Raw genomic sequence first — 25,581 nt, 5'->3', positions numbered from 1 at the left:
GCAACTCATAACTGGCAGCCCCACTGGAGCTCAGCAGATGTGAGCCTGGTCAGTACCTGGATGGGAGACCTCCTGGGAAAAACTAAGGTTGCTGCTGGAAGAGGTGTTAGTGGGGCCAGCAGGGAGTGCTCACCCTGCGGTCCATGTGGGTCCTAATGTCCCAGTATAGTCCTGCGGATGATATGTAAAACCGAGGTCCTGACTCTCTGTGGTCATTAAAAATCCCAGGTGTTTCTCAAAAAGAGTAGGGGTGTAACCCTGGTGTCCTGGCCAAATTTCCCATTGGCCCTTACCCATTATGGCCTCCTAATAGTCCCCATCTAGGAACTGGCTTCATTACTCTGCTTTCCTCCCCGCTGATGTGTGTTGAGCATTCTGGCGCACTATGGCTGCCCTCGCATCATCCAGGTGGGGCTGCACACTGGTGGTGGTGGGGGGGGAGTCCCTATTACCTGTAAAGTGCTTTGAGTGTCCAGAAAAGCGCTATCTAAGTGTAAGCAATTATTATTAATTATAATATTTTCTCTTAGAAATTAAATTTGATTTTTGTGTCTGTGTGACTTTGTGTTTTTAGGACCTACAGAAAATAAGTGTGAATAAGAAAAGCTGTTTTTTGTGCTCTATGTCACTCATGCTGTGCATGTCCAGTGGAGCTGAGCTACAGTGAGTAAGCCTGCTGGGTCTATGAGGACGAGCACAGCAATGGGAACTGTGGAAGAAGGGCTTGGGATGTCCCAGAGTGGACCAGGCCAGTGAGACTGCTGAGCTGAGACCCCCACCACCGCCCACGAGCTGCTGGCCTGGGCTGCCGGAGCCTGTGCCCTCCAGAGAGGGCAGCAGGGAGAGAGACGCTGGGCTCCCAGCGGTCAGAGAGTGGGTGTGCCCTGTGTGCCCTCTTCCCTCTGAGAGCCAGTCTGTGATTCCTCTGCCAGGCAGGTGAGGGCTTCGTGACAGACTTGAATTATCCTGTACCTTATCCGCCCCGTGCTCAGAACCGAGCAATAGGAATACTGAATGGAAAGGCGGAGTTTTGTTCCGCTTTTAAGAGACTTGGATTAAGTGCAGTTTCGTTTTCGCCCAGACTGCTTTGCTTTTGTTATTTTCCTTCTGTAATCGAGCTTCAATATTTTCAAGTGAGTTACTGTTTTCTTCTGCCCTTGCTGAGCTGGAGTCGCCGTCTAATACAATCTATTTGGAACAAAACTGTATTAACGATTAATGCTCTACCGATAACCAGGTACAGAAAAGATTTAAAAAAAAAACACGATCACATATTAGTATATTTCGGTTGCGCTCATCAAGGTATTATCAATTCGGACACCAGATGTCTGCTTTGTGAATGTCTTCAGAGAAGTGCAACTCGCAATGCTGTTTGTGTTGCACATGGCCGGACTTGGACATTTGGTTCCGAATCAAGGGCTTAACGATTTGTGCAATTAAGACTTTTATTGTCATAACTGCTGACATGAATATTCCAGCATCAGTAAAGAAAGATTCACGCTGTTTGTATATGGGAAGGAACACTGTATATACTGAAACAAGAGTTTTCTACCTATTCATTTGAAAGGCAGCTCTTTCTCTGTGAAACTTAGAAAATGACCTATGAGAGATCCAGGGCAACAACACAGGGCGATGCGAAATAAATGTCTCTGTTTTGTACAATCTATGTAATCATATACAACACAAAATAAACCCGAATTTTTTAAAACATTGTATTGAAACAAATAAAAACAGACCCCTGGAGAAAAAAAATAGACGTATTCCTTCCTTTTTTTTTTTCAAAATGGAGATAGCGGAGATAGCTTTCACTTTCATGTTGTGACGAAGTTCGACGTGGCTCCGCTGCAAAAATGTTTTTTAGACAACTTCACGGATTTAAATCAGCTGCTCGACTGTGAAATTCAGCTACAGGATTCTGAGCTGTGCTTTTAGCGCAGTTATGGAACGATATTTTACACGTCTGGCAAGTTACGCGTTTTCCTTTTTCTTGACGCCGTACAGTGCTTTTTTAACGAGATGCGCATATTTAAGCCATTTGAATTAGTCATATTTAATAGATTTTCTGTAAAACACGTCTTATACAGTATGTACATATATATACATGAGTGAATCAACCACGTGGAGATCTAATGGGTAGATTGATTATGCCCAAATACAAACTTTCAGACAACTAGAATACCTGTACATTGAATACATATTTCTTTGTGACAGAAAAAGAACTCAAAAGTGATCGAAAATTTAAAAGTTGTTCTGAAAACTTCAAAATGTATATTCGTGAAAAAAAGAAGAACAAGTAAAATATATTTAGAAAACATCATACAATAATGAAAAAGGCTTGAAGAAGGCTTCACGGCCGAAACGTTGCGTTTTCTCTGACGCAGCTCCCCACCTGAACTACTTCAATAATATATTACAATAATAGATAAGACTCTGGCTGCTGAAGAAGTGTTAGAAAATGGATAAATTGATCAAAGGACATGCAACTACATGGGTCTGCATGGAAAGGGATTTTATTTCATTTTCTCTATGATGTTCTTATTTATTCTCCCTCTGCTGCCCCTGTTAAAGCTTTTTTTTTTACTGTTTCAGTTTTTTTCCCCATATCACTCCGCTCACCCCGAGTATGGAACAAGTTTTAGGCCCTCCCCGTTCACCCTGGATTTGAATTCTTTTTTATGTTTCTTTGCCACAGGAGAAGCAAGTTTCTTACCGACGTGCTTTGCTCTTGCTCTTCTACAAATGCCCTTTCACCTTTAATATTCCCCTTCCTAAGAGGGTTTTGTGTTATGAGGAGAAAAGGATGTAAAAGAATGATGAGGGTAGTTTCAGATGTTTGAATAAACTTCGAATAATAGTGAAACACGCTGATGAATATAAAACTTTCACTAGAGCCAACAACATCTCCAAGGGGTGAAGGAGGAATGCCTGGGACAAATGCGAATTGAGGCTATATAGAGCTAGGTTGCATTATGATGGTGTGTAGGAACAGCTGTGTGAGATTGATTTGACCTTGGTATCCTTCCTGATGTTCAGTGAATAACTTCCAAATAGTGTACTTTTTTCAGCTTGGCTGAGGAAATGAGAGTGCTGGTCGGAGATCTGTGTCTTTGATCCTCACTGCTCTGACCTATTCCTTGTTCTTCCTGTGTGAGTGTCCTGTAGGAAAGAAGACACCAATTAAAGTTGCGACTGTATTTGACAGGATGAAAATAATCGTGTTATTAATCCGCTGATGCTGCTCTCATAGCTGCAGATAGAAACAGACTAACACCATGTCTTCTTCACAGCTTCACAATGAGGTGCTCCACACTGCTCATCTTTCTGATTGTATGCTGTACAGCAGGGATGATGGTGAATTTCTGTGAGTAATTGTATTCATTGTCTAGTTAGGTGGGGATTACATTTTGACAGTACTTCTGCACTTCAGGGCAACATGAGTTACAGTAGTAATGGGGGATTTTCCTTTAATTAACTGTCTCTAATCTGAGTTTTTCTGTTAGTGTTTCTTAATCTTGCAGATCCTTTGTATCTGGGAGACGACCAGGAGGAAATGACTAATACTAAAGGAGGTATGTTCTGGAGAAAATTATTTTCCTCTCAAACACTCAGTATCACAAAAACAACAATAATAATAGTAATAATTCCTTACACGTTCAAAGTGCTTTTCTGGACACTCCACTCAAAGCACTTTACAGGTAATGCGGAATCCCACTCTCAGCACCAATGTACAGCCCCACCTGGATGATGTGACAGCCATAGTGCGCCAGTACGCTCATCACACACCAGCTATCAGTGTAGAGGGGAACAGAGTGAAATAGCCAGTTTTATAGATGGGGATTATTAGGAGGCCGTAATTGGTAAAGGCCAATGGGAAATTTGTGCTATTGATAATTGCACACTTATCATGGAGAACTTCATATGCTATTTATTTGAAAGTGTTTCAATAAAAAAGCACCAGTGACAATGCATTTAAATTTGTGTAACAGGGTTCGATGGGCTGTGTATGATACTGAAGATAATATCACCTGCTTGAAAACTAATCAGTGTAGAATTGTGCAGCACCCAAATACCTGGTCCTTTGACATAGCAGAGTTTGCTTTTGTGTGGGGAGTGGCATTCCGTGGCTCTTAGACTGCTTGTTACCATGAACAGGTCCTTGAGGGGAAGAGCAGAGCTACAGCCAAGTTTCCAATCTTGCCAATAAACAGTGTTTGAGCACATTTGCACAAGGTCATTTTAGAATATATACTAGGGTTTAAACCGTGGTCAGGTGCTGCACTCCTGACCACGGATTATAGTGAACCATGTGATGCTGTTCCAAGGCACCATATATTCAATTCCACTGGTGTAATGGGATCTTGCCCCCTTATTGATTGAATCATGCTCAACAATTATTACTGATATATGATGGCGCAAAAGCAGATATTGCATGTTGTCTAATGTTAAGAAAAATCAACAGTGACAGAAATCACAGACGTAGTGTTTACAGTTCAGACTTTACTCACAGAAGTTATAAAATATATAAGGACTACTCCCCAAACTGAAAATAAAAGGAGCTCAGGGCAGTCTTTAAGCTGCTGGTCAGTTCCGGTGTGAACACACACAGTTCGCTGTGTTTCCTTCAGCGTCCCTTCATCACCTAAGATATAACAGCTCTGAAACCAGGGTCTTCCTGCCAAATGTCCGGTGAGGAAGCAGGCAACTATTACATATTATGCTTTACGGAGTGATCTGAAGAGAATACGTAGGGAATTTCATTATTTCTGTTTTCTTTGTATTAATGATCTCTACTGGTTCTGACACTGCTACTATGAATGTGCTGGATATCTATATTACCATCGCTTCATTCTTTTGTGTGATTTATAGGATTGAAACCCTGGGCGGCATGGTGGTGTCACAGCTCTTGGATCCTGGGTATGACTCCGAATTGAGGCTCCTTCTGTGTGTATTTTCTGTGCTCACATGGGTCTTCTGTGGGTTCCTGGGTGTTCTTGTCACCTTTCATAGGCTTGCAGGCTGGGATAATGGGTGCCTCTAAAATGCCTGTATGTGTGGGTACAATGGAGTGGTGTCCCATCTAGAGTGTTTTCCCATCTTGCTCCCCATGCTCCTGGGTTTGGCTCTGGGTTACCAGGAATCGTCCAAGTGCCCAAGCTACTAACACTAATAAATCTCATACAGTTTTTACATAATGATAGCCATTGCTGAACTCGTGGATCCTGGAGTATGAAGTCAATTTATTGGATTTATTCTGCTTCAACAAATGTCATCACATATAAACATTTTTATATGGATTTTATTATTTGTTTCCAGGTTTGGCACAAAATAGTACTTACTGGTTTTCCAAGGCCTTGACAGATTATTTGCCAAATTATGAAGGTAAGAGTTATCAAAATGCTTCCATTTAGTGTGTTCTTACAATTGAGGGGCTTCCTGCAGTTTTCCATAAAACATTGTGACACCCCAGGCTCTTCAAAATAGGTGGCTCCAGAACACCAGACACACCAAGCACAGAAATAAGGTACAAAGACAGAGCAATATGTTTACAGTATGAGAGAAACAATTTACAGTACTAAACACATCATCCGAAAACCTATCTCATTTGTGAGCTACTAGCTAGACTTCCACATGCCAAACTAATATACTGGGCTGTTAAGCTACTTACAAAAAGAACTCAGTCTCTCCCTCTCTGACACAAGAGTTTAAAAGTCATCCGTTCCTCAGGTCCAGGATTGTCCTTCTGTCTCAGGGGAATGGAGCCGACAGAGCATCTGCTTTCTGTCCACCATTGGATCAGCCAGCCCTGGAAACCTTTTCTTCCTGCCTTCTGCACTCTTATTATAAAAACAATTTCATTTCGAGGAGGCTGAACTTTGTTCAAAATCAAGTTTTTAAAAGAAAGAATGGTCTCAGTGACAGTGCAGAATACACTGCTAATGATAATGTATTTTGGACCCCATGATTACTGTACTTCAACTCTTTCTATTCCTATTCACTTGTCCAGGTATGAAGACTGAAGAAGGTTTGCCTGTATGGTTAGAGCCAACAGTAATTGGATTATTCCTGTATATTTTTCTCGTTTTTTGTTGCCTTTGGATTTTCTGCGGAAAGAGAAAACAAGGTAAATTTTACTATGTCAATAGAATGCATATTTTCCAGTCTAACATTATAAATGAGCAAATCTGTATTGTTCTAGTAATCACCTTAGTAACTGCAAATATGACACACCCCCATAGAAACATTAGCAGTATGCCTCTTCTGTGTCATTTTACCTTGTGATTATATTGGCCTGTTGAACTTATATATAATTTAGATACCGATGTTTTTTTTCTCATTTAAAAGAGAAACTGAGATGCAGGTTAAATTTTTTCTTGTACACAACCACTTTGTTCCAATAATCATTACTATTACAGAACAGTTTTCAGATCTGCGAATTTAATGTTTGCAAATTCACTTATTTGTGATTCAGTCTGGCTGATGGGGTCAAGTGGAATGAAACCGAGCTGGAGGTTGTTAAACTCAATTTTCAGAATTGGCTCCACAACAGACTAGGATCACGAGACTTACCTACAGATGCAGCCATTCAAAATGCGTGAGGTATTTCGCGGCATACCCCGGTGGGCGTGTCACAGTATCACGCGGTATGACGCAGTTAACGTGGTGTCACGTGGTTAACTATCCGGCGTCGCCTTGTAAAACCGCCAGGGGGAGCTTAACCTCTCATGTACAGCATTTGAGCCTTTAATTTTGAACTGTGTATTACAGCATGTTAATCATCAGTCATTAAAATGTTGGTATATTTTATGAAAGCAAGATTGCTCAGTTGGACAAAAGTACACAGCCTACCTTTATCATAAATATTTATGCATCAAAGCCTTTACTGAAGATATTACTAATAGTATTAATAATGGATGACTTTAGACAAGCTGTATACTCAAAGTATAATTTCTTTAGCACATTTGTACAAGCACTTGGAATCTGTCCAAGCCATACTTTGTCAGGCATTTTGTTTTACTTCAACGGGCATAAAAGCTTCCTTGCTTTTAACAGGGCGTTTCATAATTTCTAACTACGAAAATGATTTAAAATGCGACACTTATCATTCAACTAGAGCTTAAAATATCACAAGGATCCTCAAGAGCACAGCAAAGAGTGTATTAAAAGACACTTGTATTTATCAACGCTTTCTTTTCCGTATACCAGATTTTATGGAACCACTTCAGAGGGGTGTCAGCCAGTCAGATTCCAGGATTCGGCACTTTAAAGGAAAAATACACACCGGTATTCCATTTCTCCCTAACGATTTTAAGCATCGAAGTATTTAACTAGCATGTGAAATAGCGTGTGAAAAAGTGGTAGTTTTAAGCTTTTCTGCTAATATAATATGGAATCGATATTGATTTAAATCGTGTTCTGATTTAAATCGCAAACGCGTGTTTAATTATATGTGTTTTTTAATCATAATCAGGCTAATGCAACATAAATTGATACAGTATCTTTGTCTTCTAAGCATCTTAATAAACTTTCAGCATAGCTTTCTACCCGTCAAGATTTATATTTCTTGGGATTTTGGGATCAAACGTGGAAGGATTAGATTATAATCGTTTTTATTTGTCAAATACGTGATTGTATTTCTGAATGTTATGTGACACCTACAGTAGTTCACTGCTTTAAATACATCGAATTAAGAAAGTTATGTGTAGCACTTTAGATCTTTTTTCTGAACCAGGGAAAATCTGATCATGTTTCTCTATAACAATAATAAAAAAAACTTTATTTTACATATCGCCTTTAAAAGTGGCATCTCAAAGCAATACAGTAGATCGAAAAACAGTTAAAAGGGACCAGATTAAATACCAGACAATCGCAAACGCATTTTCAATAAAATTATTTTATTCATTCAGCAGTTTGTGAGAGGAACATCCAGCAGGGAGAGACACACACACCGGTTTTCATTGACAAAATTGTTTTTTTTCAATTCCTTTTGTCTAACAGGAATGTTTTGTTTGTGGACAAACTGTTAGACAAGAGGAAAAGACCGCCTCCTCCTACGAAGCATTAATCGCGTATCTAAGGAAAATTGCAGTATACCTTTGTTCATGCACATCATTATACAGTACAGTATCTCAATTTGTATTTCGATAAAAAAAATCGTTTGCCCAGCCACTACTGTTGTTATTGTTTTTATCCTGTAAAGCGTTTTCTTTTTCTGCGTTTTCCATTTCCTTTTTCTGATCACTCGCTTTCTGGATACACATCTCACCTGTCCTGTTCTTTGTTTTCCTGGTTTGCTGATTATGCCTGCTGCGGTCCACTCCTACCCTCACACCTAAAGAATACTATTTTAAATTTCTTGGCGCAGTTCATTAACCCTTGTATGTGCTGTCCGCGCCCAAAATGCAATTAAAAAAAAGTAAAAAACCGCGCTCAAAATGCAATTTAGAGCTTAATAAGATACACTCCACAGGCAAAATTAAAGACAAAATTAAAGACGATTAAAATCTGTAATCTTTCCACTTGTACTGTGAGTCATCGGACAGTTTCTGCTTTGTGTAAGGATGGTGAGAAAGCTGTGTTCAATGTATTTAAGGGACTCAGAAGTAAAAGAAGATGCTTCATATTGCGTGACTAATTTTAAAAACCAAGTTATAAATGCAGACGCTCCCTCGGTGCCGCGCCGGGTGTAAATATCAAAGTATACATTCCCAACAAGAATTGTACCCATCTGTCATGCAAATAAAACACCTTGAATTGAATTGAGGGAGAGATGGGGGTAGTGGGACAGAGATACTGTAGACAGACTCAAGGCAAATAAGATACTTATGGGTACGCAGACATTCACGACAGCAACATACGAAACGTTTGCACGTACTGTATAGTTAAGTTATTACTTGGTTTTCAAAGTGCAACGAAATACAATATTGTTGTTGCTGCTGTTCTGGTTGTTTTTATCCCGTAAAGCGTTTTGAGAAGCCACCTTTAAAGGCGATATATACTGTAAAACCACTGATTCTTATGGAATGTGTTCCGCGGGAGATTCAAATTTTTATTTATTTATTTTTTAATCGCGTATCTTAGGAAATCTCAGTATAACTTTGTTCATGAACAGTGGCATGTTACATTATCATTCGTTTTTTTAACAAGGCTCGCCAGCTAATGTGAATCGAAACCTGTCTTGCTAGCTTTTAAAGTCGTGCATGTGTAAACTGTACTAGAGGGCATGCAAGTTACTCTGCCCCTTTCAGCGGCAGGGAGTCCCTCTGCTGCAACACACAGCAGACAGAACGGGAGACTATTGCCTTTCATATCTGACACCAGTGAAGTAAAAGGGGTGTCTAAAGGGGTGATTTTAGACCACATTTTAGTTACTTTATTTTGTTTACTTTTAACATTTCTGTAATTTACAGTAGATGTCACAATAGAAGCCCGAAGCCTATTATACTCAGTCTAGCCTTGGATCCTCTGAGTCCCTTGACTCAGTTATTGCATATTAATTTCTTGAGATACGCGATTCCATATTATATTCCCTTTTAATCAAATTCTAAAAGTATGCTTGTTGACTCCGGTATCGCGTTACTTAAAGACTTCGATGCTTAAAATGTTTAGGGAGAAATGGAATACTGGTGTGTATGTTTTCTTTAAAGTACCGAGACCAGCCATATACTGAACGTTTAAGTTCCAAAATTAATATCGTTTATGGACTTCACACGCGTTGCAGTATGCTCCTATTCTTTTTATGCTCAGGCACTAAAATCTCCCTTCTGCTTTGTGTAAGGATGGTATCAAGAGCAATCTTAAGTGGTGAGAAAGCTGTGTTCAATGTATTTAAGGGACTCAAAAGTAAAAGAAGATGCTTCATATTGCTTGACTAATTTTAAAAACCAAGTTATAAATGCAGACGCTCCCTCGGTGCCGCGCCGGGTGTAAATATCAAAGTATACATTCCCAACAAGAATTGTACCCATCTGTCATGCAAATAAAACACCTTGAATTGAATTGAGGGAGAGATGGGGGTAGTGGGACAGAGATACTGTAGACAGACTCAAGGCAAATAAGATACTTATGGGTACGCAGACATTCACGACAGCAACATACGAAACGTTTGCACGTACTGTATAGTTAAGTTATTACTTGGTTTTCAAAGTGCAACGAAATACAATATTGTTGTTGCTGCTGTTCTGGTTGTTTTTATCCCGTAAAGCGTTTTGAGAAGCCACCTTTAAAGGCGATATATACTGTAAAACCACTGATTCTTATGGAATGTGTTCCGCGGGAGATTCAAATTTTTATTTATTTATTTTTTAATCGCGTATCTTAGGAAATCTCAGTATAACTTTGTTCATGAACAGTGGCATGTTACATTATCATTCGTTTTTTTAACAAGGCTCGCCAGCTAATGTGAATCGAAACCTGTCTTGCTAGCTTTTAAAGTCGTGCATGTGTAAACTGTACTAGAGGGCATGCAAGTTACTCTGCCCCTTTCAGCGGCAGGGAGTCCCTCTGCTGCAACACACAGCAGACAGAACGGGAGACTATTGCCTTTCATATCTGACACCAGTGAAGTAAAAGGGGTGTCTAAAGGGGTGATTTTAGACCACATTTTAGTTACTTTATTTTGTTTACTTTTAACATTTCTGTAATTTACAGTAGATGTCACAATAGAAGCCCGAAGCCTATTATACTCAGTCTAGCCTTGGATCCTCTGAGTCCCTTGACTCAGTTATTGCATATTAATTTCTTGAGATACGCGATTCCATATTATATTCCCTTTTAATCAAATTCTAAAAGTATGCTTGTTGACTCCGGTATCGCGTTACTTAAAGACTTCGATGCTTAAAATGTTTAGGGAGAAATGGAATACTGGTGTGTATGTTTTCTTTAAAGTACCGAGACCAGCCATATACTGAACGTTTAAGTTCCAAAATTAATATCGTTTATGGACTTCACACGCGTTGCAGTATGCTCCTATTCTTTTTATGCTCAGGCACTAAAATCTCCCTTCTGCTTTGTGTAAGGATGGTATCAAGAGCAATCTTAAGTGGTGAGAAAGCTGTGTTCAATGTATTTAAGGGACTCAAAAGTAAAAGAAGATGCTTCATATTGCTTGACTAATTTTAAAAACCAAGTTATAAATGCAGACGCTCCCTCGGTGCCGCGCCGGGTGTAAATATCAAAGTATACATTCCCAACAAGAATTGTACCCATCTGTCATGCAAATAAAACACCTTGAATTGAATTGAGGGAGAGATGGGGGTAGTGGGACAGAGATACTGTAGACAGACTCAAGGCAAATAAGATACTTATGGGTACGCAGACATTCACGACAGCAACATACGAAACGTTTGCACGTACTGTATAGTTAAGTTATTACTTGGTTTTCAAAGTGCAACGAAATACAATATTGTTGTTGCTGCTGTTCTGGTTGTTTTTATCCCGTAAAGCGTTTTGAGAAGCCACCTTTAAAGGCGATATATACTGTAAAACCACTGATTCTTATGGAATGTGTTCCGCGGGAGATTCAAATTTTTATTTATTTATTTTTTAATCGCGTATCTTAGGAAATCTCAGTATAACTTTGTTCATGAACAGTGGCATGTTACATTATCATTCGTTTTTTTAACAAGGCTCGCCAGCTAATGTGAATCGAAACCTGTCTTGCTAGCTTTTAAAGTCGTGCATGTGTAAACTGTACTAGAGGGCATGCAAGTTACTCTGCCCCTTTCAGCGGCAGGGAGTCCCTCTGCTGCAACACACAGCAGACAGAACGGGAGACTATTGCCTTTCATATCTGACACCAGTGAAGTAAAAGGGGTGTCTAAAGGGGTGATTTTAGACCACATTTTAGTTACTTTATTTTGTTTACTTTTAACATTTCTGTAATTTACAGTAGATGTCACAATAGAAGCCCGAAGCCTATTATACTCAGTCTAGCCTTGGATCCTCTGAGTCCCTTGACTCAGTTATTGCATATTAATTTCTTGAGATACGCGATTCCATATTATATTCCCTTTTAATCAAATTCTAAAAGTATGCTTGTTGACTCCGGTATCGCGTTACTTAAAGACTTCGATGCTTAAAATGTTTAGGGAGAAATGGAATACTGGTGTGTATGTTTTCTTTAAAGTACCGAGACCAGCCATATACTGAACGTTTAAGTTCCAAAATTAATATCGTTTATGGACTTCACACGCGTTGCAGTATGCTCCTATTCTTTTTATGCTCAGGCACTAAAATCTCCCTTCTGCTTTGTGTAAGGATGGTATCAAGAGCAATCTTAAGTGGTGAGAAAGCTGTGTTCAATGTATTTAAGGGACTCAAAAGTAAAAGAAGATGCTTCATATTGCTTGACTAATTTTAAAAACCAAGTTATAAATGCAGACGCTCCCTCGGTGCGCTGCTCTGGTGCGCCGGCTGTTACACAGTGCCTGTCTGCCGTAAGCGTTACAATATACATACCCAACACTGCTTGTACCCATCTGTCATGCAAATAAAACACCTTGAATTGAATTGAATTGAGGGGAGAGGGGGGGAATACTAAAGCCAATACTGGCTCAATACCCTCAATGGGCTTTGACGTGCTAATGCGTTGGTTTAACAGTCCGGGTGTGGCAGGCTTCCAATGTCAACTCGACTCGATTGGAAGACAATGAACGTATTTTAGCCCTAAATGAATTAATAGCAAACATGGTTTACATAAAATACATTTTTCCAAGAAAGTTTATAATAATACGATCTATAGTTGAAATCTGAGCCTACTTTAAAAATAAAGGAAAAGCATTTTCAGAGAGTAATCATGCTGTGTTTATGTAGAAAAAGCGATTAGGTTTACGAGCAATCTAATTACCTATTCGCTTAAAACGCTATTAAAAATTTACTCTGTTGCACACACACACACAATAGAAGCAGGCACCGCTGTCAGAAGGGAAGATATGTTCAAAATATCGCAAATATCGATCATGTTGCGATATTTTGAAATATAAAAGTCAATTGATTGTCCATAATATCGCTATTCTATTTTTTCGAAGAAATGTTTGTTAAAAGAAAAGACCAGCACCAGCTGGATTCGAAAACACAACCTGTCAGCTGGTAGTCACGTCTACAAGACAGCTCACATGAACAGGCAGGCGAAACAGCCCTACACAGCCCTGTCGCAGCACACGAATACCATTATTAAATTCTTTAGATACGCGATTCCATATTATATTCCCTTTTAATCAAATTCTAAAAGTATGCTTGTTGACTCCGGTATCGCGTTAGTTAAAGACTTCGAAGCTTAAAATGTTTAGGGAGAAATGGAATACTGGTGTGTATTTTTTTCTTTAAAGTACCAAGACCAGCTATACACTGTATGTTTATGTTCCAAAATTAATATCGTTTATGACCTTCACACGCGTTACAGTATGCTCCTATTCTTTTTATGCTCAGCTACTAAGATTTCCCTTCAGTGGTAAAATTCAATACCTACAACGGGCACAGCAAAGACGTTTACTGTCTTTCTACGACAGACCAACGGACCACGAGTGCCCCTGTCGGTCAACCAATCACGTACTGCGGTGCCCCGCGTCATCTTGCGTCATACTGAGCGACGTCACCTGCGGTACGTGTCTGTAACGCGCACTTTGAATGGCTGCATCTGTAGCTAGTGAGTGAGCTTTTCCCTGCCTCCTGCCCAAGTACCCACTGCCCAGAATGCAGGTTTCAAAGTAGTCTTGTGTTTGTATTTCAATGAGCTCTCCAGGTTGTGTGTCAGTGGTGTGGGAAGTGACGACAGTTTTATTGTCTTTTCCGTTATAGTGAGCATACGAATCATGGATCTTAAAGCCAATGCATTAGTACTTTAATTATCATATAAGGGAGGATTACGTCTGTCTTTTAAGTTAACTGTATACTGTAGTGCACAATGCAACAGTGTAGGGGTGGACTTGGTAATATGCAAATTTGTCTATTCCAGTTAACCTTTCATAACGCTTTTATAGGAAGACTTGCAATGGAGTAGAATGGAAGTTTTATGTTCCCCCTGAAAGATTAGTTACTTATAATCATAGATACATTGCTTTTTATGTCAGTGCTAAGGTAGTGTGGTTTTCTTAAGGAACAAAGCATGTTTTTTTTATATTTTTCAGGTGATGCACAGGGTTACTCCCGTCTCCCATCAGGTACAATTACCAGATACCATGACAGATATTTAAAACAGCACTAACCTGCTAAACATAGAAAAATTCTTCCCTGAACACATTTTTGACTATTTGGCTGGCAGACTGTAAGATTTATCTTTCACTTTCAGGTGGAGATTTTTACCACATAGTAAAACAGACCAGCATGCATATGTAAAATACATTTCTATTATATTTGACTAGGTTATTAAAAAAATACTACTGTCTGTCTTCACTTACAGGTACGGAGGAAAAGGAGAGAGAAAGTAGTGGTAGGTACTGTCCTCTGTTAAATGAAGAGTACTTAATGGAATTAGGTAATACTGTATATTTAAAATGAATTGTGTCAATTATCTTACTCTAAGAAGTAAAGTCTGCAAAATATTGCAACTAAACAAAAAGTTGCAAGTTAATACATACGCTAACAGAAATGTACAAAGAAAATTTGCCATGGTTCACGTTTTTGATGATATAACTAAAATCCCAGTAAATGTCCTAGCATTATATACAGACAGCAGTGTAATATTGCAATTTACAGTACATTGGCAAAGTTTCAGTTAGTGTCCATGGCTATAAGCAGACACCCATTTTCAAACCATTTCAATAATTCTGCTGCCACATCATTCATATGGTACAGTATGCCTTCCTTATAACTAGCATCCATTTGAGAAATGCAAAATTGCTTTACTACAGTGCAATAATTCACACAATGTGTTTGTGCATCAGTGTAATATGTATTATATATATACTGTATACTGTATAGTAATGTCCAATATGTTGAAAAAATCCAGTACAGTACATATTTTTTTAATTATCCTTTATCGTCTGTCTGTGTGTCCTTGCGACACTTACCCGGACAAAAAATAAGAATAAAGAAATATAGGAAAGAGGTGAAGGGGTCATATGACCCAACTAGTTCAAGAGTTCACTTAATTGCTAAGACGATGTCATCCAACCATTTTTAAAAGACATCAGAGCATTAGCTTCAGCGACATGGCTGGGTAACTTCTTCGTGATTCCCACAACATCACGTACATAGAACTCATATTTGACATATTTCATTCCTTTTCAGTAGTGTGAGTACTGTACATTAATTCATACATTAATTAAATCCATTCACCAGTGTTTTTAGTTGGTGAACATTTATGGATAATATAGCTAAATGTTTGCTCAAGAATGTATTGTACTGTTTTATAAACCTTTGTTGTCAGTATTTCTAGAGAGGAGAATAACAGAACTTGAACAACAAATTACACAGCTGCGTGATGATAACAGTAAGTATTGTTTACAAAAATGTAACTGGGTAAAATGTGTAAGTCAATAAACGAGTAGCAGATATCTGAATGAGAAATTATACATTTTTTTGTATACTGTATATAACATGATGATATAATATATCTTTTTGAAACTGTACTTGCCACCTTACTCATAAAAACCACTGAGTGTCTACATCTGCTATGAGGTTCTTGTTTGAACAATCAGCTGATAAATTGATCAAGACATTGTAAGACCTTCACGTATCTGCTGTGGCATATATGTGTAATTTATTACATTCTATCAGTTCTTACAACTGTTTATAGTATGTGTTATTGAATGCTGTATATATGACTGTAAAAATGCAGAGTTGTTTTTTTTTTCTACATTTCATTTCAAACTGAAAAACTCAGTTCTTGATCAAATCTTTTTTGATACAGTGGTGTCATTGAGAATCAGTGTTTTCTGGTCACTGTTGTTTCCTGTTAAATTACATTTACATACTGGTCTCAAAGATGTTGTGTTTGACTCATACTGGGAGAAAATCCACAGCAAAGAGTTTATCGACATGGTTGGTTTAAAGACACGTGATCTGTAATCCCATCACTGAGTGGTCTTGTAATGTCATCCTAGAAAATTGCCCCTTCTGTTTGGCCCAAGGACAATCAGCAATTAAATTGGACCCAAGGAATGTGTGTAGAAAATCATGGGACTTAGTTCAAAAGCCACATTACAGAACAATTCTTCAAAAGTTGATATCTGAATGAGACCATGTACAACAATAGTTATTAAAATCCATCCATTCCATTTATAAGAGTAATAATCAGGAATGAGTTGTAGATTGGAGTGATTGGGAAGACATTTTTCTTTCCTGATTACTATGGCACAGTTATTTCCATGAGGGTTAGCTGGCTTCAGCATTGTGTTGCACTGTTTTTAACTCTTGTCGTTTGCATTTGTAGGGAGAATAACAATGGTTGAACAACAGATTAAAGAGCTGACTGATAAAAGTAAGTACTTTAGTATAGGATTTAATATTTTTCACAGTATAGCATCATTAACTGGGTGATCTTAATGTCTGTAACACAATTGTGTAGTCATATGAGCAGATTTTACACTCTCTCTGTTGCTGATAAAGACCTTTTTGATACAGCAGTGACATTGTGGATCTTTTTTTTTCTGATTACTGTTGTCTTTTGTTTTTCATATTCGTCCCACAGATTTATGTTTGACTCAGGTTGGAAAAAAATCTACAGATTTTACATTTCACACCATGATTTGCTGTTGGTGAAGACAACAGGGCCTTAACATGAACACGCTTTACACTAGCAATAGGGTTACTATTGATAAGAGTATACAGTATATTGCAAATCTCATCCATTTCTGGTGCATTTGTCTGGATCTGCTTCCACTTGTTTGTGCCTTCCATCCATCCATTGTTGAGCTTGAAACAGTGCTTTGGGTTGGTTTGGATTTCTTTTTCAAGATCTTTAAACAAAGGGAATAGTAGGAGTTCTCTAGACATTCATATAACGTCTGTATTATGTCCTATTGTTAATTACTGGTGTCTGTTTACAGGGAGGATAAATCAGGGTGAAGGAGATGTGAAAAGGAGGGATAAGGAAGATGGTAAGAACTGAAATGTTCACAATTCAGTCTCATGATTGGGATTTTCAAAAGCGTATATTCTGCTCTGTTCAGTTTTAAAGAAGAATCTGCTGTTTTCCCCCCAAAATGCTCCCATTCTTAATTTCTGTACTCAGCAGCCTGTTTTGCTGTTGAACCCGAACTGCTCATTTGGATTGAATTTGTCAAAATCCTAAAGTTAATTGAACACAAGAAGTGAATCTCTTCACAGTCTTTTTTTTTGAAAGACTGAGTTTCAGCCCCTTTCATATTTCGCTGTCATTTGTTTAGGACTTTTTAAATTCTGTTGTTAACTCTCTGTATTTGCATTTATAGAGAGAATATCAAAGCTTGAACAACAGGTTAAAGAGCTGTGTGATGACAAATGTAAGTAGTGAACTGTTTTCTGTGTATTTAATCATTGCGCTGAGTAATAGAGAAACAAATGCCTTAGTTCAAAAATCATATATGAGAGAGCAGTGCATTCAGACAAAATGACACATATTAGACTATTTGGCTGGCAGACTGTAAGATTTATCCTTCACTTTCAGGTGAAGATTTTTACCACAGAGTAAAACAGACCAGCACACATACAGTATGTAAAATACATTTCTATTATATTTGACTAGGTAATTAAAAAATACTACTGTCTGTCTTCACTTACAGGCGTGGAGGAAAAGGAGAGAGAAAGTAGTGGTAGGTACTGTCCTCTGTTAAATGAAGAGTACTTAATGGAATTAGGTAATACTGTATATTTAAAATGAATTGTGTCAATTATCTTACTCTAAGAAGTAAAGTCTGCAAAATATTGCAACTAAACAAAAAGTTGCAAGTTAATACATACGCTAACAGAAATGTATAAAGACAATTTGCCATGGTTCAGATTTTTGATGATATAGCTAAAATCCCCATAGTTAATGTCCTAATATTATATACAGACAGCAGTGTATTGTACTATTGCAATTTACAGTACATTGGCAAAGTTTCAGTTAGTGTCCATGGCTATAAGCAGACACCCATTTTCAAACCATTTCAATAATTCTGCTGCCACATCATTCATATGGTACAGTATGCCTTCCTTATAACTAGCATCCATTTGAGAAATGCAAAATTGCTTTACTACAGTGCAATAATTCACACAGTGTGTTTGTGCATCAGTGTAATATGTATTATATATATACTGTATACTGTATACTGTATAGTAATGTTCAATACGTTGAAAAAATTTAGTACAGTACATATTTTTAAATTATCCTTTATCATCTGACTGTGTGTCCTTGCGACACCTACCCAGACAAAAAATAAGAATAAAGAAATTTAGGAAAGAGGTGACTAGCTTAAGAGTTCACTTAATTGCTAAAAAGATGTCATCCAACCATTTTTAAAAGACATCAGAACATTAGCTTCAGCAACATGGCTGGGTAACTTCTTCCAGAATCCCACAACATCACGTACATAGAACTCATATTTGACATATTTCATTCCTTTTCAGTAGTGTGAGTACTGTACATTAATTCATACATTAATTAAATCCATTCACCAGGTTTTTAGTTGGTGAACATTTACGGATAATATACCTAATTGTTTGCTGAAGAATGTATTGTACTGTTTTATAAACCTTTGTTGTCAGCATTTCTAGAGAGGAGAATAACAGAACTTGAACAACAAATTACACAGCTGCGTGATGATAACAGTAAGTATTGTTTACAAAAATGTAACTGGGTAAAATGTGTAAGTCAATAAACGAGTAGCAGATATCTGAATGAGAAATTATACATTTTTTGTATGCTGTACAGTATATAACATAATGATATAATATATCTTTTTGAAACTGTACTTGCCACCTTACTCATAAAAACCGCTGAGTGTCTACATCAGCTTTGAGGTTCTTGTTTGAACAATCAGCTGATAAATTGATCAAGACATTGTATGACCTTCACAGTTCTGCTGTGGAATATATGTGTAATTTATTACATTCTATCAGTTCTTACAACTGTTTATAATATGTGTTATTGTATGCTGTATATACTGTATGACTGTAAAAATGCAGAGTTGTTTTTTTTTTCTACATTTCATTTCAAACTGAAAAACTCAGTTCTTGATCAAATCTTTTTTGATACAGCGGTGTCATTGAGCAGCAGTGTTTTCTGGTCACTGTTGTTTCCAGTTAATGACATTTACATACAGTACTGGTCTCAAAGATGTTGTGTTTGACTCATACTGGGAGAAAATCCACAGCAAAGAGTTTATCGACATGGTTGGTTTAAAGACACGTGATCTGTAATCCCATCACTGAGTGGTCTTGTAATGTCATCCTAGAAAAGTGCCCCTTCTGTTTGGCCCAAGGACAATCAGCAATTAAATTGGACCCAAGGAATGTGTGTAGAAAATCATGGGACTTAGTTCAAAAGCCACATTACAGAACAATTCTTCAAAAGTTGATATCTGAATGAGACCATGTACAACAATAGTTATTAAAATCCATCCATTCCATTTATAAGAGTAATAATCAGGAATGAGTTGTAGATTGGAGTGATTGGGAAGACATTTTTCTTTCCTGATTACTATGGCACAGTTATTTCCATGAGGGTTAGCTGGCTTCAGCATTGTGTTGCACTGTTTTTAACTCTTGTCGTTTGCATTTGTAGAGAGAATAACAATGGTTGAACAACAGATTAAAGAGCTGACTGATAATAAAAGTAAGTACTGTAGTATAGGATTTAATATTTTTCACAGTATAACATCATTAACTGGGTGATATTAATGTCTGTAACACAATTGTGCAGTCATATGAGCAGATTTTACACTCTCTCTGTTGCTAATAAAGACCTTTTTGATACAGCAGTGACATTGTTTTAAAGAAGACTGCTATTTTTCCCCCAACATGCTCCCATTCTTAATTTCTGTACTCAGCAGCCTGTTTTGCTGTTGAACCCGAACTGCTCATTTGGATTGAATTTGTCAAAATCCTAGTTATTTGAACACAAGAAGTGAATCTCTTCACAGTCTTTTTTTATGAAAGACTGAGTTTCAGCCCCTTTCATATTTCGCTGTCATTTGTTTAGGACGTTTTAAATTCTGTTGTTAACTCTCTGTATTTGCATTTGTAGAGAGAATATCAAAGCTTGAACAACAGGTTAAAGAGCTGTGTGATGACAAATGTAAGTAGTGAACTGTTTTCTGTGTATTTAATCATTGCGCTGAGTAATAGAGAATAGAGTAATAGAGAATAGCTACCCAGCGACCCTGAATTGGATGAAACAGTTAGAAAATGGATGAATGAATGGTTAGATAGATGGTCTTATGATATTAACGGCATATCATTTTACAGCATTCAATCAGCAAATGATATGTACCTTATTGCTAGATGCTAGATTGTTCTTGAGCAAGTTGTAATTCCCAAATCTGCCCATTTCACACCATGGTTTGCTGTTGGTGAAGACAACAGAGCCTGAACGTGAACAAGCTTTACACTAGCAATAGGGTTACTATTGATAAGAGTATATATTGCAAATCTCCTCCATTTCTGATGCATTTGTCTAGATCTGCTTCCACTTGTTTGTACGTTCCATCCATCCATTGTTGAGCTTGAAACAGTGCTTTGGGTTGGTTTGGATTTCTTTTTCAAGGTCTTTAAACAAAGAAAAAAGTAGGAGTTCTCTAGACATTCATGTAATGTCTGTATTATGTCCTGTTGTTAATTGCTGGTGTCTGTTTACAGGGAGGATAAATCAGGGTGAAGGAGATGTGAAAAGGAGGAATAAGGAAGATGGTAAGAACTGAAATGTTCACAATTCAGTCTCATGATTGGGATTTTTGAAAGCCTATATTCTGGTCTATTCAGTTTTAAAGAAGAATCTGCTGTTTTTCCCCCAAAATGCTTGCATTCTTAATTTCTGTACCCAGCAGCCTGTTTTGCTGTTGAACCTGACCTGCTCATTTGGGATGAATTTGTCAAAATCCTAAAGTTATTTGAACACAAGAAGTGAATCTCTTCACAGTCTTTTTTATGAAAGACTGAGTTTCAGCCCCTTTCACCTCTCTATATATTAGACCACTTTCATTTACCACAGGGCTTTTCCTGGTGTATATTTTGCTGTCAGTTGTTTAGGACTTTTTCAATTCTGTTATTAACTCTTGATGTTTAAATTTGTAGAGAGAATATCAAAGCTTGAACAACAGGTCAAAGAGCTGTGTGATGACAAATGTAAGTAGTGAACTGTTATCTGTGTATTTAATCATTAGGCTGAGTAATAGAGAAACAAATGCCTTAGTTCAAAAATCATATATGAGAGATCAATACATTCAGACAAAATGACTCCTCTTATCAGTCATCTGACCAAAGTAACTAAGATCCTTTGTTATGCAAACTGCTCCAGAGAGAGAGAGAAGGACTGCAAAGATATCAGACAAAGACTTACTGCAGTTGTGTAGCTAGTTATCAGATTAGTTGTGCTATAGTGAGAGCTGTGAAGAAATTTGATTTATTTTCTTTGTTTTTGAAGAAAGGACAAGTATACTCCAAACCTAGGTGAATCAGTAACTGAACTTAGTAAAGATGGGGTCTTTCTCATATGAAATCACACCTCAGGCATTGATGTAAAAATAGGTGTTTTTTCTCTGTCACAAGAACAAGTAAAGTGTCTATTTTTGTGTGAATTAATGGAGGCTTTATCTCTTTCAGACATCCAGACAGTGAGACGTTCCATGACAGGTATTTTATTTTGCTTTGAACAAATTTGATTGATTTTAATTTAATTATACAGTACATACTGTATTTACTTGAGTGAAAGTCGGGTTATTTTCAATTTTGTGAATTTAATCGTAAAACAATTTGGTATTACAGCCGTTTGGAAAAGCAGTTGAGACTTTGGACTCGGAAGTGGAATTTTAGGGTGGTGAAGCAGTTAGCATTGGTGCCTGGGTTCAATTCTGGACCTGGGGTGCTGGCTGTGTGGAGTTTGTATGTTTTTCCCATGTTTGTGTGAGTTTCCTCCTGGTGCTCCTGTTTCCTCCCACAGTCCAAAAACATACTAGTAGGGTAAATGGGTTCTGGGAAAAATAGCCCTGGTGTGAGTGTGTTTGTGTCTCTGTGTGCTCTACGATGGATTGGTGTGAGTCTAGAAGTCAGTTGTGTGTAGACAGATGACATAAGGGGGAGGGACCAACAATCAAAACATTTAGATTTGTGGAATGTTTTACTTGAGAGGTTGTCTACGTTCCTCAACAGTACTCCAGCACTCCAGTTTACCCAAATCAAATTTGTATATCAAAGTGAAAGAAAACGGTCTGGAGAATCTAGTTTCACCCAAGACTTCTAGGCAAATCTCTACTTTTGTGAGATTGTGGTTATTGTGAGAGTTAGCCAACATGAACTTTAACAGTATCTCTTTATCTCAAGCTAGGTACTGTACGGTTACTTCAATGGACGTGGGCAAATGTTAATATAAGTAATATCTCCAGGAATTAACTTAAAACCCAGAAGCAATGAATTTATAATCATGATAAGCATCCTGTGAGATTATTGACACCTGCTGTAGGTCTGTGTACCTTCATCTGCATGTACAGTAAATCTGAGTACCATCACCGTAACCGTAAAAGTTTAGAATATGGAAGTGTGTAATTTGATCATGAGGAAATACAGATCCTTGAAGGAACAGGGCCCATAACTGGCCCGTGTGGGACACCAGTAATCACTACAAAGTGTCTTAGGTTGTTCTTCCTACTATCATTGACTGAAGGGAAGCAAAACAGGAGGTGTCACATGTTAAACTGTATCAGGTCTTTATTGCCTTTCTGCTTTACAACACATACTATAGATTCCAATAACTCTAGTATGGGCGCACTGTCTTTTGAACATTAGAGACCATGTTTGAGAATTTCATGAGACTTAAGTCATTAAAGTTGTCATTACAAACTAAGTGGAGTATAAAGCAAGGTATTAAAATCACTTGTTTTTATGTATGACTTTCTTTCACTTCTTCAGACAAATTCCTGTTAAGAAGTATTCCGATTACTATTACAGTATTTGAATACACATGCACTCAACAAGCACACAAGTGAAAAGGCGAACATATTGTGAAAGAGAATTTATCAATTTCTTTCATTGTGACAGTGACAGTATGAAAGTGTTAGGATTAGGATTTTGTTTCACTCAGACAGCACAAGAATGAACAGTGTGAAAGTCTTTGCACTTTGTCCTACATTCTCTCCTTGTTTCTCTCCTCCTGCCCCCAGTGACAGTGACCCTAGATAAGGACACAATGAACCCCTACCTGAGAGTGTCAGAAGATGGCAGATCAGTGAGGTGGACAGAGCAGCGCCAGCATCTCACTGACAATCCAGAGCGGTTTGATAAAGAGCCGTATATCCTGGGCAAGAGGCCAGAGGGGACTGTGTGGGGGTACTACTGGGAGGTGGAGGTTGAGAATAAGAAATACTGGGAGCTGGGAGTTGCTAAAGATTCAGTTCTCAGGAAGGGACAACTAACGCTGAGCCCTAAATCTGGGTTTTTTGTTCTGAGCCTTTGGAATGGAAAAACACTGGAAGCTCTGACTGACCATGAAACCCCCGTGATCTCAGTTCCCATTCCCAAGAGAGTGGGAGTCCATGTGGACTACAGAAAGATGAAGGTCAGCTTCTATAACGCTGAAGATAACTCCCACATTTACACATTTGAAGAGAAGATTGACAAGACAGTCCGTCCGTTCTTCTCCCCAGGAAACAACGACCAGGATCCTCTGATCCTATCATCACCTGTACTGTCAGACTAGTGTGCAAAGTGTGCTGCTCATCTCATATGGGAAAATGTGTTTGTGTGTCACATTTTCTTTATCTTCATTTAAAACTATTTCATGTGTGCAAAGTGTATTGTTCTTCTCAGAATCATCATTTATCAGCTATAATATTAAACTTACAATGTGACCGGGCCTTATTTTACATAAAGTAAACTTCGCTTTACCAGACTAATAGGAAGGAAGGGGTATTGCCCTCAGTCTGATAAATTACCAATGATATATTTCAGGCTTTATCTGACCACCCTTAAAAACAGGAAAGGATAATTCACACATTTGCAAATTCCTCAGTACTGTATGTTCTTAATTTAGCCCTTTACTTTTTTTTTATCCTGTTTGACTGTTAAAGTAGATTAGTTTAAGTTGCCACATAGTCTTATTTCTAACACTAGCTTACTTTATATTAAAATCAATTGTATTTTAATGTTACATTAAAATACAATTTAAGTTTTATATTTAAGTTTATTGTAAGAGAGCAACTGCTAGTTTCCAGTCTAACAGGTTTTCAGGCCTTTGATACAAATTTTAGGACAGCAGCATTCCTGTGCCTGGTTCAACAGTCCTGTCCTTACACATCTTGGGGGAGACTGTACCGAAGTCTGTACCCCTTTGAAAAAAAATGAGGCGACACACATACATACTAATGAATACGTTAGATGAATACACAAATGCATACATCAGTGAAAACACATAGATCTAATAAATACCTGTGAGAAATAGTACCACCTTCACTGAAACAGCCCTCTAAGACTAACTTTCTTAAAATGTGGTATTGTTAAGAAAATTCTCACACCTGTATATAATTGTATATAAATTATGCCAAAGGTTTCAGGTAGAATTGATTGTTGCTTTCACGTTGGCAAAATCCGTTCTTTAGGAAGTGCTGTAGCTATGTTGTCAAAGCCGACAGCTTTGACCCTCATCTACTCGACCACGATCTCGAACTGTGCTTATTTCCTGGTTACCTTTCCTGTCACAGCATGCTGTCTGTCTGCGTGCGCTGGTGCCCTTCCCTGTGTGAGTGTGAGTGTGCTGCCTGTGCAGTCCCCTGTGTGCACCCTGCCTGCGGGTTTCCCTGTGTCCGCTGCCTCTCGCCCTACACGTGCTACACCTCAAGACCCGACGGCCCACCTCTGCAGTGGACTAATACATATTGTAATTGATTTGACATTTTAACTCCAACAGTCTCGAAAATAAAGAGCATAAAAATAGATTTTCATCCTGGAGACAAAATAGAACCAACTGTTCATTGTTAATATTTAAATAATAAAACAGACTGTAGTTTTATGTTTTATGTGATGTATTGAAACTATTATTTGCTATTTTCATTAGGTATTATTGTTTATTGAAGCAGACCGCTATGACAGAATATATGGCAATATCAACATACTATGACTGAGAAAATGTAATGTAATGTGCCTCAGCTGTAACAGCTTTGCAATTGAAATGTGTTTATATGTAGTTTGTTAAAAAAAATGCATTTTTTATCATTAAGGTGGCAGAAAAATCAGCAAAATACACCTTAAACTTTCTTGTCATGTGTCTACTGAGTGTAGAAATACTGTAATTACAAAGCCAGCCACAATACAATTTGATTTATCCACTACATTGTTTCATAAACACTTGTGTTAAATAATGTAACTTGTGTACAAGTGTACAAGCAATATTCATTTTCAGCATTCATTGTGGAGAGAAATAAAGTAGAATTATATGGGCAAGTAAAGTGTTTTTTTTTTTATTTTTGGATTTTGGTT

General features: G+C 37.8%; 1 protein-coding gene across 7 annotated transcripts; it reads left to right on the top strand.

Moving 5' to 3' along the window:
• Positions 1 to 898: 898 nt before the first annotated feature.
• On the top strand, positions 899 to 25,545 carry LOC148833645 (E3 ubiquitin-protein ligase TRIM21-like). 7 transcript variants are annotated; one of them, XM_088915477.1, is made up of 20 exons: positions 899 to 1,133; positions 3,288 to 3,361; positions 3,501 to 3,569; positions 4,867 to 4,914; positions 5,314 to 5,379; positions 6,005 to 6,121; positions 14,124 to 14,156; positions 14,396 to 14,425; positions 15,374 to 15,427; positions 16,370 to 16,417; positions 16,986 to 17,036; positions 17,370 to 17,420; positions 17,700 to 17,729; positions 18,664 to 18,726; positions 19,682 to 19,732; positions 20,144 to 20,194; positions 20,755 to 20,805; positions 21,190 to 21,240; positions 21,718 to 21,747; positions 23,271 to 25,545. In XM_088915477.1, exons 2-20 carry the CDS (start codon positions 3,295 to 3,297, stop codon positions 23,804 to 23,806), a joined length of 1,497 nt encoding a protein of 498 aa, XP_088771603.1. In that variant the 5' UTR covers positions 899 to 1,133; positions 3,288 to 3,294; the 3' UTR covers positions 23,807 to 25,545. The 7 variants fall into 7 exon arrangements, with proteins under 7 accessions (XP_088771603.1, XP_088771602.1, XP_088771605.1 ...); XM_088915476.1 differs by having other exon boundaries at positions 15,365 to 15,427; XM_088915482.1 differs by having other exon boundaries at positions 985 to 1,237; positions 15,365 to 15,427.
• Positions 25,546 to 25,581: the final 36 nt, after the last annotated feature.

The sequence above is a fragment of the Atractosteus spatula genome, chromosome 5 (genome assembly GCF_055471065.1).
Source record: "Atractosteus spatula isolate fAtrSpa1 chromosome 5, fAtrSpa1.hap1, whole genome shotgun sequence".
NCBI lineage: Eukaryota > Metazoa > Chordata > Actinopteri > Semionotiformes > Lepisosteidae > Atractosteus > Atractosteus spatula.
Note: the sequence above shows the minus strand (reverse complement) of the source record. Positions and strands in the feature narration are given on the sequence as shown.